At 55.0% G+C, this 13076-nt stretch overlaps 6 protein-coding genes across 6 annotated transcripts; 3 read left to right on the top strand and 3 right to left on the bottom strand.

Moving 5' to 3' along the window:
• The first annotated feature begins 960 nt into the window (after window positions 1-960).
• J3D65DRAFT_24977 (velvet factor-domain-containing protein) lies at window positions 961-2420 on the top strand. The gene is made up of 6 exons (XM_066794787.1): window positions 961-1227; window positions 1300-1370; window positions 1417-1483; window positions 1532-1668; window positions 1717-1920; window positions 1967-2420. The coding sequence occupies exons 1-6, from the start codon at window positions 1094-1096 to the stop codon at window positions 2080-2082; spliced, it is 729 nt and encodes a 242-aa protein (XP_066659792.1). The 5' UTR covers window positions 961-1093; the 3' UTR covers window positions 2083-2420.
• Window positions 1925-2938, top strand: J3D65DRAFT_24999 (uncharacterized protein). The gene has a single exon (XM_066794789.1). The coding sequence runs from the start codon at window positions 2116-2118 to the stop codon at window positions 2827-2829; it is 714 nt and encodes a 237-aa protein (XP_066659791.1). The 5' UTR covers window positions 1925-2115; the 3' UTR covers window positions 2830-2938.
• Window positions 2939-4671: 1733 nt separating this feature from the next.
• Window positions 4672-5646, bottom strand: J3D65DRAFT_599196 (hydrolase/acyltransferase; the record flags this gene model as incomplete). The annotated part of the gene is made up of 2 exons (XM_066797882.1): window positions 4672-5010; window positions 5089-5646. 2 exons carry the CDS (start codon window positions 5644-5646, stop codon window positions 4672-4674), a joined length of 897 nt encoding a protein of 298 aa, XP_066659790.1.
• Window positions 5647-6294: 648 nt separating this feature from the next.
• J3D65DRAFT_609969 (uncharacterized protein) lies at window positions 6295-7299 on the bottom strand. Its single transcript, XM_066798744.1, has 2 exons — window positions 7021-7299; window positions 6295-6944 (listed from the first exon to the last, which is right to left on the bottom strand). Exons 1-2 carry the CDS (start codon window positions 7184-7186, stop codon window positions 6508-6510), a joined length of 603 nt encoding a protein of 200 aa, XP_066659789.1. The 5' UTR covers window positions 7187-7299; the 3' UTR covers window positions 6295-6507.
• A 447-nt stretch (window positions 7300-7746) lies between these two features.
• On the bottom strand, window positions 7747-10925 carry J3D65DRAFT_609964 (C6 transcription factor). Its single transcript, XM_066798743.1, has 10 exons — window positions 10688-10925; window positions 10454-10626; window positions 10258-10404; window positions 9998-10209; window positions 9796-9947; window positions 9572-9743; window positions 9397-9521; window positions 9193-9350; window positions 8718-9089; window positions 7747-8654 (listed from the first exon to the last, which is right to left on the bottom strand). The coding sequence occupies exons 1-10, from the start codon at window positions 10762-10764 to the stop codon at window positions 7912-7914; spliced, it is 2331 nt and encodes a 776-aa protein (XP_066659788.1). The 5' UTR covers window positions 10765-10925; the 3' UTR covers window positions 7747-7911.
• A 447-nt stretch (window positions 10926-11372) lies between these two features.
• On the top strand, window positions 11373-13068 carry J3D65DRAFT_546822 (major facilitator superfamily domain-containing protein; the record flags this gene model as incomplete). Its single annotated transcript, XM_066796835.1, has 6 exons — window positions 11373-11516; window positions 11566-12233; window positions 12302-12488; window positions 12539-12688; window positions 12738-12853; window positions 12903-13068. 6 exons carry the CDS (start codon window positions 11373-11375, stop codon window positions 13066-13068), a joined length of 1431 nt encoding a protein of 476 aa, XP_066659787.1.
• Window positions 13069-13076: the final 8 nt, after the last annotated feature.

Below are 13076 nucleotides of genomic sequence, written 5' to 3'. Positions count from 1 at the left end.
TTCCTCAACTCCGGTACCGATCAGACCATAGCCCACCTGTCACGTCACGAGCTTCGTCGCTTCAGCCCGCCGTCCAAACCACACCACTCGACTAGCGACGTGAATTGAACCATTCAACTGCTTATTTCCACCACCTCCCTCACCCACGGCTCTGCTCTCTCGCAAAATAAAAATCAAAACGCTGTCGACCACTCTTCCGCTCCGCCCATTCTCCCTGCCGTTGGGATTCCCCCCTCTCCAGATTGGCACGTGTCTGCCGCGCCGACTGGTTCTATGCCCGCTTTCGTCGTCACCGTCCTGCTAGACCCGCGTCCTGCTGCCACCTAGCATTGGTAGAGAGCCAAGGGCCCGGTCCGCCCTGCTCCTTCCTCGGCCGCTTACGCAGGAACCGCTTGGGCTGCTCCACGGTACATCGCAACCAGCAGCTGGCTCCTCCCGAGGCGCCCAATAGTGATCCATCGTAGCTCCTCCCGCCGCTGAAATCAGTCTCCTGCCATCCCGAATTGGGCCTCGACTCCCATCTCTCTTGCTCTCTGTCCTGCTCCCGCCTGTCCTGGCGCCGCAATCGTTCGTTACCTGTGCTATTCTGCTGCTTTTCGGTTACGTTGCCTTCTCCATGCTGAGCTCAACACCGCACGCACAATCGCCTCTTCTCGCCATCCTCGACAGCATTAGCGCCATCAACACCGTCCGCCCGTTGCGTCCCCCCAACCCCTTATCTTGCGCCTCCCCCAACAAGGAAGACCATCGTCTCCAGTCATCTCGACGCAACGGCCATCAATTCTGCTCCGCTCCGCCACCAATCGATACCTCTGGCTGGCGCTAAACTTCTTCGGGTGTCCGACCTATCCTTAGCCACACTTGATCAACGTCTTGCTGCGCTTCTTCCTATATATCTCGCTTCTCCCGTACCTCTTTTCAAAAGCCGGTCCCGTCCTGCAACAACCGCACCAAAAACGCCCGCCCGTCGACGGACGCGTCGGCAACCACGGATCTCGAGCTTTTGCAACTTCAGTCCAGAAGCCACCAACCCGCCAGACCCAAGTCTATTCTATCCGATAGTCAGGTCGCTGCCACCTGCGTAGCCGCACAAATGTTGCACCCACAATACTTGGATTCAATGTACTCGGGCTACCCCACGTACGCGCCTATACCTCCACCTCGCGTGTGCGGTGTCCAGATTCAACAAGCACCTCGAGGGCCCTCGGAGCACCAGCCCGTCAAGAGGTACGACGAGAGCGCAATGCAGAATTCGCCAGCTCAAGAGATTCGGCCTCCAACTGATGATTCCCACCCTAGTGATGCCGTCGATTTGAGCATACGGCAGCAGCCAAAGGAGGCCTTGGTCACGCTTAATGGAAAGGAAAAGAGTACGTCGCCCAGAAAAAGACATGGGACAAGTGCTGACTTTTGTAGATCGCAAGCCTGTCGACCCTCCACCCATCGTGCAGCTGCACGTTCAAGATGTGCATGATCCACACGCGTAAGTGTTCCGTCGCGAGGCTCTGACCAGCGGCTCATTGTGACCTAGGCACTACATGCAGAGCCCATACTTGATCATGATATGCGATCTGTGGGATCCCGAACAAGAACAGCCCGCAGACGACAAGGCTCTTGCCGGTACCATATGTTCCTCGCTCCATCGACTCAAGGACATTGACAACAAAGGTATCATCGCCTCTTTGAAAGCCCCGTCTTCTTTCTAACCGCTACCAGACGGCGCCTTCTTCGTGTTTGGAGACATATCGATCAAAAAGACTGGCGAATATCGCCTGCGCTTCAGCTTGTTCGATATTCTCAAGTACGTAATTCCCACGTATGCCACACCCGAGTCCGGCCAAGACGGGGGTGTGTTAACTGGGAGCAGACCTGGCGCGCAATACGAGTACATCACGTCTGTTATTTCGGACAAGTTCAGAGGTTTGTGGATCGCATACTCCGGAACGCCCGTGCTGACCCCCAACAGTTGTTTCGCAAAAGGAGTTCCGTGGTTTGGACGAGTCAACATATCTTTCACGAGCGTTTTCCGATCAAGGAGTCCGACTCCGACTCCGCAAAGAGCCCAGGCACGTCATGGGGTAAGCACTCACGCTTCCATCTAGGAAAGCCACTGACATGGGGTCTGTTACAAGTCGCAAGCGCTCGCCGCCACAGCCACAACCAGCATTCGACCAGGCACACACGTACTCAACCTCGAGTGCGCCACAGAGTGCGACAACCACTCACACGCCGCAATACTCATACCCAAATCCAAGCAGCACGCGCTCGCCACAGCAATCAGCATACGACACGCCTACATACCCGCCTCCAACACCCAACGCCTCGACGAGCCACTCGTCGCAATACGGCGGCTACGGACCGCCTACCCCGTACGCGGACCATCCCGACGCGCCACCTGTCAAGCGATCGCGGTACTCGGTCAGTTCCAGCAGCAACCTTGCCGTGCAGCCGCCCAGCCAGAGCGCGCATTGGCCAGGCGCTGACTACAACTACGGCTACTCAACATCAACACCTGTATCGTCGTCCAACATGCGCAGCGGCATCTCGTCGACGGCCTCGTCTGCAGCCGCGCTGGCGGCCGCAGCCATGGGCAGCTCTGGCACCGGCGGCTTCCAGAGTGGCGGTCGCCTGCCTGTTCAGGGCGCCATACAGGGGCAGTCGCCCGAGCAGGCCATCTCGCTGCCGCGCACTACTGATTTCAACTTTGGCGGCGCTCAGCCCATTGAGTCGAACCACATGTTGTACTTCGGGCATTCCCATGACGGTAGTGGGTTTGCTGGTGGTGGTGCGAGTGGGAGTGCAGGAAGCAGTAGTGGAAGGAGAGAATAGAGGAAAAGCTTATATCCTTTTCTTTCACTACTCTCATCCTCTTCCCACTACCCTCCTTTTCCCCCCCCCTTCTCTTCCTTTCTCCTGTCTGGTTGTCGCTGGAGTTATCCTTGACGACTTTTTTCATTGCTTATCCGGTGGTGTGAGGCGTATGGTGTGTGGGTACAGTGCGCTCAGGCGTTTTGTTGACTCTATTTTCTTCGCTGTATTCTTTCCCCATCATACTGTACTTTCCTCATTCCTTGTCTTGGTTTTCCCTGTTGTTGGCGTTGGCGTTATCTTTCTTGCTGCTTCTTCACGCCCAAAAGGGAGATGGGCTTTGAAAGTGAGGAAAATGAAAGGCAAGGAAAGGAAAGGAAAGAGCCTGGGGACTTGTTGCTTTGACTCGCCCACTAACAATGCGTTAGGGGATTTTTGTTTTCTGGGGAGCGATGACAGGATCATGAGATGGACGAGTGCTCCTACAGCAGTGTTTTGACAAAAGTAAGACGGCGTCGAAGGGCTGAGTTGGGTTCAACTGGGCTGGACAGCCCTCGATGGTAGAAGTTGTGGATTGGAACTGAATAGACAATTTCTTTTTTCCCTCATGATTCAGTCTGCCTCTCTCTCGCTTTGCACTTCTCCTTTCTCGTCTGTCTCCGCGATGCGCCCGTCCTCTACAATGTAGCAGTGCACTCCTTCTCCCCCCCCCCCCCCCCCCCCCCCCCAAAAACAATCGGCAACTCGGCAGCTCGGCAGACTTCACCTACGAACCATTAGCCGAGACGCGGAGGAGAAATCGCGCCAAAGGGGCTCGATTGATATCTAGATCGTTGCAGCCACGTAGCGGCAACGCCCGTCGTGATGCGCGCGCGCGCCCGCGCGCGTGATGATGGCAACGAAGAAAGGGATGATAACGCAAGCAGGCAGGCAGGTCGAAGATCGAGAGTTTGAGTCGACAGCCGCGGCCATCGCCGCCGTCGGCGGTCGTTCGTTCCTCCTGCTTACACATTCCAAAACGACTTGCGCCGCGCGCGTTCTAGAAAAATGCGGGGGGGCGGAGCGCGCGCGTCTAGAAGGTAGATGGACGGACTTGAGGGACGGACGGACGGACGGACGCGGCGTGGTGTGGGGGTCCGGGGTGGGGGGTGAAAAGGCCGTCCGCCGTGCTACTCTAGTTGCTCGTCTAAGTGGGTGGTGGTGCGTGGGCTAATCCAGTCCGTCGTCTGCTGTCGGTTTCGGGGTTTGGTCTGACAGGTTGACGGGTGCGCTTGCTGGTGGCCGCATTTGGGAAGTTGTGAAGTTTTGATTGAGCATTGACTGCATGTACCTTACTGTCCAGTTGCGTTCGGGGAAATGGTGGCAATTGCGGTAGTTGCACTTGAAGAGCACTGCTGTGACCTCCAGAAGCTAAATCTAGACAGTATTGTTTTCCCCTCGGCGGTCACTGCGGTGGAGGGAAGGGTGGTGTTGAAGTCAAAGTATGATAGGGGGTGCGGCGGGAGGGGGGTACATGGGAAGTGAGTTGCGGCGGGCGAGGATATCACAGGGCTCGTGCTCACGCTCATCACAATCATCTTTGCTTGTCGATGAAGGTCTGTTTAGGGTTTGGAGAGAGGTATTTGATGTGATGGGACGATGGTCTGACTGGTTCAAAAATGGATGGGATGGAAAGAATTCCCCGGCTGGGCGGAGGACAACGCACAGGCTACATCACCAACATCATCGCCGCCCGATTGCTTATTTCTAGTCATCAAGGCAGAGAGAGAGAGAGACAAACAGCCGGATTGGGTTCTCGATTGAAAGCTTCTCCAACAATTTGGCTATATCCGTCTTCTTGAACGACGAAAGCGATGCCGAACCCTACTCGACAGCCGTCGGGACCTTCAAGAAAGCCAAAATGGCATCCCAGACCAGCTGCGGGTTCTGCACCGGCGCAAAGTGGCTGACGTCCTTCAGGATCGTGAGCGTGCTGTACTTGATCAGGCCGTGCAGCCGCGGCGCGACGTCCAGGTTGACGGCCTCGTCGCGGTCGGCGCCGCAGATGGTCACCCTGCCGCCGTCGATGCTGCGCAGCTGGTCGTCGGTGAACTGCGGGTAGTTCTTCTCCAGCTCGGCCACCTTGGCCGCGAACTCGTCGAAGTTCTGCCCGCCGCGCTTGCCGAACGTCGGGTAGTCGTTGCGGCAGCGGCTCACAAAGTCCTGCGAGTTTTTCGGTCAGCATGGGTTCGAAAGAGTTGCTGATTGGTTGGCGAGTGGTGATGGGGGGGGTAGGCTCACCTTGAAAATCGGAGTCGAGCTGAAGGTGGGATTGGTGTCGCTGGGTTTCTGGAAGCCAGCAAAGATGAAGGCCTTGTATATCCGTCTCTTGATCACGGGATCGATGAGGCCAGCCAGCACAGAGGCCGCGCCGTCCGACCACCCAATCATCACGTAGTCGGGCCCGAGGCCGCGGTCGTTGAGCAAGTCGAAGACGTTCTTGATGTACAGCTCATACGTGAACTTGTCGTCCTTGAGGTAGTCGGTGCGTCCGTGCCCGCGCAGGTCCACCAACACAACGTGGTAGCCCGCCTTGATGGCCAGCCTGGCAACGTCGGCCCAGTACCTGTGGTCGCCCAGGCCTCCGTGCAGGAAGACGAGGGGGACTTGTGGGCTTGGGTTGTATTGATTGATCCACTGGTACACGCCGTCGACGAGGAAACGCGTGTCGACGAACCCTTCGACCTCCGCTGGCGTCGGAGGCAGGATCTCCCATGGATTCTGTCTTTTTTCGAGAACGGCCGGCGAGGAATGTGCAAGGGCGCAGAGACCCAGCCAGAAATAGAGGAGCTTCCACATCTTGGAGAGTAATTAAAGGCTGATCGGGATCACATATATCACTCCTTCAAGTGGCCGTGGCGGCGCTCTTATACTGACTGACTCTTCTCTATTGACAACAACAGCCACACCAGGATCCAGTAATCAGCAGCACCCATTAAGAGATTCGGATAAAGAGGGGGCTCCAATAATAAACGCTGGCCAGTGCACTTCTCCGCTCCCATCCGGCCGTCTTGTCGCCGTATAAACAAACTTGGCCAAGCTCTTCATTTAAAATTCAAAAAGCGCCTGTTTATTGTTAACGCGCATAGACGATCGGAAGGCGGGTGCTGCCGTCGCCGTAGATCCAACGGCTCCGTCACGCGGGCCTGCTTTACACAGCCGCCAGCCATGCGTCTCCTCCGCAGTTGTGGCGCGTGAAGAGGTGGGAGATAGACTTTTGGCAAAGACTTTTGGCAATAAAGCCCGCCATCGCCCCTGCGCGGATCCGTCGGGCTCGCTTTCGCGCGCTTTCGCGTTTGTAGTGGCCGTTGAGGAATTTGGCAGCGGTTCCTGAAAAAACAGCTGCTTCGTGACGCTGATATTCGAAGGGACCAGAAGGCAGCACGTAAAGATGCTCGCGTTGCGTGCCAGAAGAAGAAGAAGAAGGTGAGCAGGTCGTCTTGGGAAAAGGTGGACGGTCTGCGTGAGTCGTTCAAAGCATAGTTAAGCGAGCGGTTGAGTCAGCGACTTTAATTGGAACAAGCCACCATCGACCGACTGACCGACTGACGACTGCACGCGCCGAGAGACATGTCAAGCTTCTTTTTATCCATAGCCTCTTTGGACTTCACCTTAACTGCATCGCAGCAGCGGCAGCGAGGCCGCTCGTCACCGCACCAATTACAACTTGGCCCTCTCTAATGTCGGCGTCCCTCTTGCAACCCGAACCGCTTCGTCGAATTCTGGCAAATCGTCTGCTCTTGCGGCAGGCCGGCTCCATCTGACAACACCCTCCGCATCGACCGCGAAAGTGCCCGCCGTCTGCCACCGATTGCCGCTTTCCGTCGGCTTGTTCCAAATGCCCTCTTGTCTGCCCAGCTTGAATACGGAGTACATGCTTCCCGGGCTCAGGACGTGCCAGTACGACGACACGCCCAGGCCCCACGCCGCAAAGAGGTCGCGCTCTGCGTCGACGACGACCTGAACTGCGCCACTGCCACCGACGGCTTCCGCCCAGCGTTGTGTTGAGGCGGGTTCGCTCTGCGATACGGCGATGAAGCGGACGTCTGGATTTTGCGCCGCGGAGGTGCGGAGCGACTGGAACGTCTTTTCTGCAACTGGAGTGCGTGTGCAAGAATGCTGTCTTAGCGGTGCTTTCTCCTGCGGATCACAAAAACAATGGTGGAAGCGTACAAGGGCAACCGCAGTGTCTCAGGAAGGTGATGACGGTCGGTTTTGCCTCGGCTCCCGAGAGTGAAAGCTTGTCTGCCGACGGGGCTCTGGAGCCAATCTCGGGGACGGGGTTCGTCTTTTTATGCTCAGGCGAAAGCCACGACCGCATTTCTTGTTGGAACGTCATGGTAGGTAAATGCTGTGTGTGGCCATGCAACGTTCTGCAGCGCAGTTGTCTCAGAAAAAGGAAAGACGTCGTTGGACAATGCGGACGACCATGGGTAGTGGAGAATGGTCCCCACTTGTTCGTCAGACGTCACCAGATGGCCCTTTGGTCGTTGCCGTCGTGCCGTCGTCCGCCTGCCGCCACTGACGTTGGAGGAGCTGGTCTAGATCCGGGACGAGCCGCTGCGCCATTGGCCAACAATTGCCAAGGTCCTTGCCCTCGACGCATTCGTTATAGGGTTTCCCCGGTCTCTTTCCTTGGAGCTAGATTGGTCGTTCAGTTTTCGAGCCTGGGCTAAGGAGTTGTAGCATTCCGGACCGCCATCGTACCGACTGGATGGTCGAGGTCGCCGTCGTCATTCTCACTTGCTTCAACTGCGTTCAACATGCACTGATGTTTAGAACAAAACTAGGGCTTCCCCCTTCCTGCAATTCCTACGCTCGTTAAGCCGCCACAGTGGGTGGAGAAATAAATGAGACACCCTGGGTCTGGCTGCAGCAGCGCATGAATGCTTCCTAAGCGTGACTATAGTAGTGAATGGATGCTCCCTAAGCGTGACTGTAATAGCAGATTGTTACTCCTTAATTATAGCTGTAGTAGTGAATGAATGCTCTCTAAGCGCATTTATATTGCCAGGAAGTCTTATTTCTTTCGACACTCACTGTGCCGCTGCTCCCCGATGCTACTCAGACCCATCGCTCCCCATCCTCGTCAAATACTTCCGCCCAGCCCTCGTCTCGCCTTTGCTGGTGCTGCTGCTCCACGTCGTTCACTGGCCAATCACCAGTGGCTGTTCCTTCGACACCAGTCATCAAGAAACTGTCCCAATCCATGCCGTTCATTCCTGCGTCAAAGGTCCCGTAGCTGTCCTCCCACAGCCCCGCGTCTGATGCTCCTTGTGTTGGCCCAGCCCCTGCCCCTGTGTTCGCAGCCGTGGCACCGAAAGATGACGCAGGGAAAGATGAAAAGCTGGCAAAGTTTGGGGAGAAAGCCGACGAGTCTTGTCGAGCTCGGTTCTGAGGTGCGGCCATTTGAATAGGGGAAGCAGCAGAGTAGGAAGGAGGTGCAGACGGAGAAGTGCGAGCAATATTCCCGTGTCGAGCTGAATTGGTGGTCGCGCTACTGCTAACGTCGTAAAGTGGAGGAGACGAAGAAGTAAAAGCAAGGCCACTGTTCGACGCGACGGGGACACTAGAAGATGACGCATGTGGGTTGCTTGCGGACGCCGAAGTCACGCTCCGAAGCTTGATGAGAAGCTCGTGGCGTGCGCGGATGTAGCTGTTACCCTTCTCTGCCATGCCGCGCAAGACCTCGAGCGCCGTGTCCATGGCCTGCGCATCGCGCGAGTTGCGCGGAAAGGCGAGGTTGATCATGACGAGCACGATCGCCGCACTAAACAAGTGCTCACTGTCCATCCAGCCAAAGTTGGCTGCGGCTTCAGTTAGAACTCGGTCGACCGATCAGGCAAGCAATTGCAAAGTCGTAGACTCACCAACTTGGTTCTGCCGCGCGGCCGCCTGCATAATCGCGGTGCTGTCTCTTGCGGCGGCGACGCATGCCTTGATGACTTGGATCGTCATGGGAGACAGTCCAGTTTGCCACTCCGTCTCTTTTGTTTCAGAAGCAATCCGCCGCTGGACAATTCGGAAGAGCAGCGGGCGTGCCGTCATGTTGACGCACTGGTAAAAGTGGAGGAAGACGGAAACAGTCTCGCGCTTGATACCGGCGTTGAGTCGAGAGCGATCGAATTGAAGGCTGGCGGGGAGATCACGCCGCCAGCTGTTGAGATCGTCCATGATGCTACTGACCGAAGCAACGAGGCTGGGGCCTGTTTTGACGCTCTGTCCGGTTCTGCGGTAGATGTCTAGTTCGGTCAGATGGTGGAAGCGAAGAACTACGCAGAGATTCGACGGAAAACTCCACCACTTGGTCGATACGTGTCATCGAACTGGATTGGAAGCGCTTACCGTTCATAATCCGGCCAGTGATTCGAGATAGTTGCGTGTAATGAGATAGTACAGTCGCGGGGCATATCTCAGGTTCATCTGGAAGCCGCGACGCGGGCAAAACACCTATGTCTTCGTCAAGAATCGTGATTGGATTACCTGATTTGGCACATAGGATTCTTTCATCCGTCAGTACTGCCAATCGGTGTTGACCAGGAAGCCTACCTATCCATGGAGTAGACGGACCACCAAAGACGCCGTCTATGCTCTCTGGTTTCTTCATCAAGGTCTGGATCTGCCATCTCCTGATGGAGCCCAAGGGATATGGCCATTCTCAGGGCCAAGCCAATCTGATTACTCGTCAGTCCTCTCGAATCAGAGAGGCGTGGAAGGAACCAACGTATAGAAATGCAGCATCTCGACGGTGTAGGTTCTGCATGAAGTAGCCGACAAGGGAAAGCACTTCGACGAACAGCACGGACCCTTCCTCATGGATATCTGGCAAAAACTCGAGAGCTTGCATAAAGAAGTCAAATCCAGGCGGTCCGTTTGGACTATTCCATTGGTTGACGCTGTCGAAGTAGGTCAGACAAACATAATTTTTCTTCGGCGAAGCGAGCGCACCTGTAAAGCTGACCGTATGCGAGCATCAACAAGACCTGGCAATACTCCAGGCATGATTCACGGTCTGATAGATCCAGGGCCTCGTCATGGGCCTTTTGCAGCCTTTCTTCGAATACTCGTGGAGGAACAAATGAAAAGATCGTGCCTATGTACTGCAAGTCAGTTAGGAGGCATTCCTGAACTTGGCTCAGAATATTGAAACCTGATATTGGGCATAGTATAGATGACGGCAAAAGTCATATGGCGGTAGCCTCGTTTGATCTGTGAGTGACGGACGACGTTTGGGCCATGCCGCCGGGTTGTATGTTGGATATTGGACCTCGATTTTGAGGTCCTGGTCAAGATGCGTGTCATTTTCGACAAAGTTGCGCAGTCGGAGAGCCCAGCTCGTCGCCGATGAGTGGCCCAAGTAGTCTTCTCAAGTTAGCCGAAAAGGATTCTGGACTGGATGGCAGATCTTACGTCGTTGACCTGAGGGAGTGATGGTCAAATGCGCAAGGCCCTCGGTCAAGGGGTTTTCCTCAAAAGCCTCGGACTCTACGTTTTCTGGATCATCTACAGAAGTTGGAGATGGTTCCGCCAATGGTGTGTTTGTTGGAACAGCGCCAGCTACCACAGAGTCAGTCAACAAGTTCGTTTGACCAGACAGAAGACTCGCATTCGTAGGCTTTTAGCCGAGCCTTGAGCTCCAGAAGATATGATTTTGGCACAGCAACCTTTTGCTCTTGCTCAAGATAGTGACACTTGGCCTCGAGATTGTGCAGCTTGCAATACCTGCAGCAAGGCAATTCGCCCGTGCACTTTGTCTTCCGCTTTCGACAGACTTCGCAACTGGTCCAGCTTTGTCAGACGAAGTTTTGTATCAATCGTACGCGCGATAGAGTGATCTCACGCCAAGGAGGTTCGTCTGTATGGATCGTTGACTCTTGGGGTCTTGCGATTCCGCGAAGACTGCTTTACGGAGGACATGATCGACGGGTCACTCTGGGGTGCAGGTGGATCCGCTGGCGGGGGCAACGTGGACTCTACCGACAAGGAACAACTGAACAAAGTTGCACCGTGGCAGCCACTGGATAGCACATCCGATCAGGGTGATTCAGCGACAAGGCTGAGACTTGAGTGTTGGATGGAAGGTGGAGTCAGCGTTGCCGTTCGCTTGCATCCGATCAAGTGGCACGGACGCGCCTCATCGCCGGCCGGCCGCCATCTTCCCCTCCTCACGACACCTCTCGACGTCAGACCTGTCAGCCACTGCATTTGCCATCCCTCGCACCAGGCTTTCATCGGCGTCATGTCCGTCCTCGCCATGTATCTGATGAGTCGGTGGGATGATGCGAAAGAAAGACAGACGATGGCTTATCTCTCGCTTCTGCACGGGTTTGCAATCCGATCAGCAATCTGAACCAATCCCAGGCCAAGCCCCGCGATAGGCCAGCGACCTAACCTGGTATCGTATGGGACGATGCAGATAAAATCACCTGCAAAACACCATGTCTTTAGTGCTTTTCAAGTACCCGCGACAGAATCGAGACCACTCTCTCGACCTCTGAAACCACGCCATGGCCGACTCTGTCAATATGGACGCCAAACGCCCACATCAAGATGGTGGGAGTGATACGGAATCCGGAGAGGCGGTTTTGCACCTGGATCCCGTCAAGGAGACTAAGCTTTTGGCAAAGCTTGACCTGGCATTTACTCCAATCATAATGCTAGTGTACCTGGTAAGTCAAATTCTCATGGCACAACACAACAAGACTGACCAGCGCGCAGAGCTGCTTTCTGGATCGCTCAAACATAGGAAATGTCAAGACCGCCGGCATGCCGGAGGATATCGGTGCCACTTCTGAACAGTTTTCTACCGCCGTCTCGATATTCTACGCTACTTATGTGGCCTTCGAGACTCCCTGGGCTGTTCTACTCAAGAAGCTCACTCCTCGCATCCTCATGACCAGTCTCTGCGTTGTTTGGTCGCTCGTCACCATTTTTTCCGGCTTCATCACCAACATTGGGGGTCTTTATGCGACAAGACTTGTCCTCGGCGCTTGCGAGGGCGGCCTCTTTCCAGGTCTGAACCTTTACCTGACCATGGTATACCGAAGAGAGGAACAGGCAAAGCGTGTGGCCTATCTGTTTGTCTGCACTGCAATCGCTGGCGCCTTTGGAAGTTTGCTCGCGTATGGCATTTTGCACATGGATGGCGTTTCCGGTCTTGCTGGCTGGAAGTGGGTCTACATCATTGAGGGCCTGTTCAGCATCGTCATCGCCGCTCTCATATGGTTTGGGCTACCAAATGATCCATCCAACGCGTACTTTCTCAGCCCGGAAGAGAAGGAAATGATGCAAATCAGGGCAGTCCAGCGACAGGCATACATGGGCAGTGAGGAGTTCTCATGGGAAGAAGTCAAAATTGCCTTGGTGGATCCCAAAGTCTACGTCAGGTATGAGAAGCTCCAAAATCGCTGCTTGAAAAGCCTTCTCGGGTGTTCAGAGCTAATCTGAATCACAGTGGATGCATTCAGTTCTGCCAGGACATTCTCCTTTACGGCTTCAGCACCTTTTTGCCTTCAATCATTAAAGGCATGGGATACAACACTCTTCAGTCGCAATATCTGTGCATCCCGGTCTATGTTGTTGGTGGTCTTGCTTTCCTAGCTCTGGCCTTCATCTCGGATAGGCTGAGAATCCGTGGACCGGTACGAACGCTCCTGATTGCAGACCCAAGCAATTGCTAATGCGTTCGCAGTTTGTGGCATTTGCGAACATGTTCGGCATCGTCGGCTATGTGCTCTTACTTACCGATGTATCGGACGGTGTCAAATTTTTCGGCTGCTTTCTCACGGCTATTGCTGTGTACAACGGGCCCGGATTGAACCTGACCTGGCTCAACGTAAATGTATGTCGCCCACAGCAGCATCTAGAGAACGTGTGATTAACAAAATCAGGTGGCTCCACACTACAGGCGTGCAACAGCCATTGGGTTCCAGCAGACTATTGGAAACACCGCAGGAGTGGTCGCTGGCCAGATCTATCGTACTGCTCCTTATCGGCTCGGCAATGGGTAAGACTCGCACGGTACTCTTCTTTTGACAACACTAATAGAACGACAGGTTCTCTCTCGGTGCTATTTGCGTCAGCCAGGTTCTCATCCTTGCCAAGTGGCTGTACATCAGGAAATGCAACGAAGAGAAGCAGAAGATTGCTCGTGGTGAGATGGAAGACAATCGCAAGGTCAAGACGGGCGACAGAGCCCTCGACTTTGAGTATCACCTTTGAGCCATCAG

The sequence above is a fragment of the Phyllosticta citribraziliensis genome (assembly GCF_038025025.1).
Source record: "Phyllosticta citribraziliensis strain CPC 17464 chromosome Unknown J3D65scaffold_1, whole genome shotgun sequence".
NCBI classification, from domain to species: domain Eukaryota; kingdom Fungi; phylum Ascomycota; class Dothideomycetes; order Botryosphaeriales; family Phyllostictaceae; genus Phyllosticta; species Phyllosticta citribraziliensis.
Note: the sequence above shows the minus strand (reverse complement) of the source record. Positions and strands in the feature narration are given on the sequence as shown.

Excerpts from the sequence above, each read along its gene's own strand:
- J3D65DRAFT_24977 (XM_066794787.1), top strand. The coding sequence starts at position 1,094 with ATGTTGCACCCACAATACTTGGATTCAATGTACTCGGGCTACCCCACG. Across the intron at positions 1,371-1,416 it reads GCTTAATGGAAAGGAAAAGA|ATCGCAAGCCTGTCGACCCT; the intron begins GTACGTCGCCCA and ends TGACTTTTGTAG. Across the intron at positions 1,669-1,716 it reads CAAGGACATTGACAACAAAG|ACGGCGCCTTCTTCGTGTTT; the intron begins GTATCATCGCCT and ends AACCGCTACCAG.
- J3D65DRAFT_24999 (XM_066794789.1), top strand. The coding sequence starts at position 2,116 with ATGGGGTCTGTTACAAGTCGCAAGCGCTCGCCGCCACAGCCACAACCA.
- J3D65DRAFT_609969 (XM_066798744.1), bottom strand. The coding sequence starts at position 7,186 with ATGACGTTCCAACAAGAAATGCGGTCGTGGCTTTCGCCTGAGCATAAA. Across the intron at positions 6,945-7,020 it reads GAGACACTGCGGTTGCCCTT|TTGCAGAAAAGACGTTCCAG; the intron begins GTACGCTTCCAC and ends CACGCACTCCAG.
- J3D65DRAFT_609964 (XM_066798743.1), bottom strand. The coding sequence starts at position 10,764 with ATGTCCTCCGTAAAGCAGTCTTCGCGGAATCGCAAGACCCCAAGAGTC. Across the intron at positions 10,405-10,453 it reads TCGGCTAAAAGCCTACGAAT|CTGGCGCTGTTCCAACAAAC; the intron begins GCGAGTCTTCTG and ends ACTCTGTGGTAG. Across the intron at positions 8,655-8,717 it reads CGCGCGGCAGAACCAAGTTG|CCAACTTTGGCTGGATGGAC; the intron begins GTGAGTCTACGA and ends CTGAAGCCGCAG.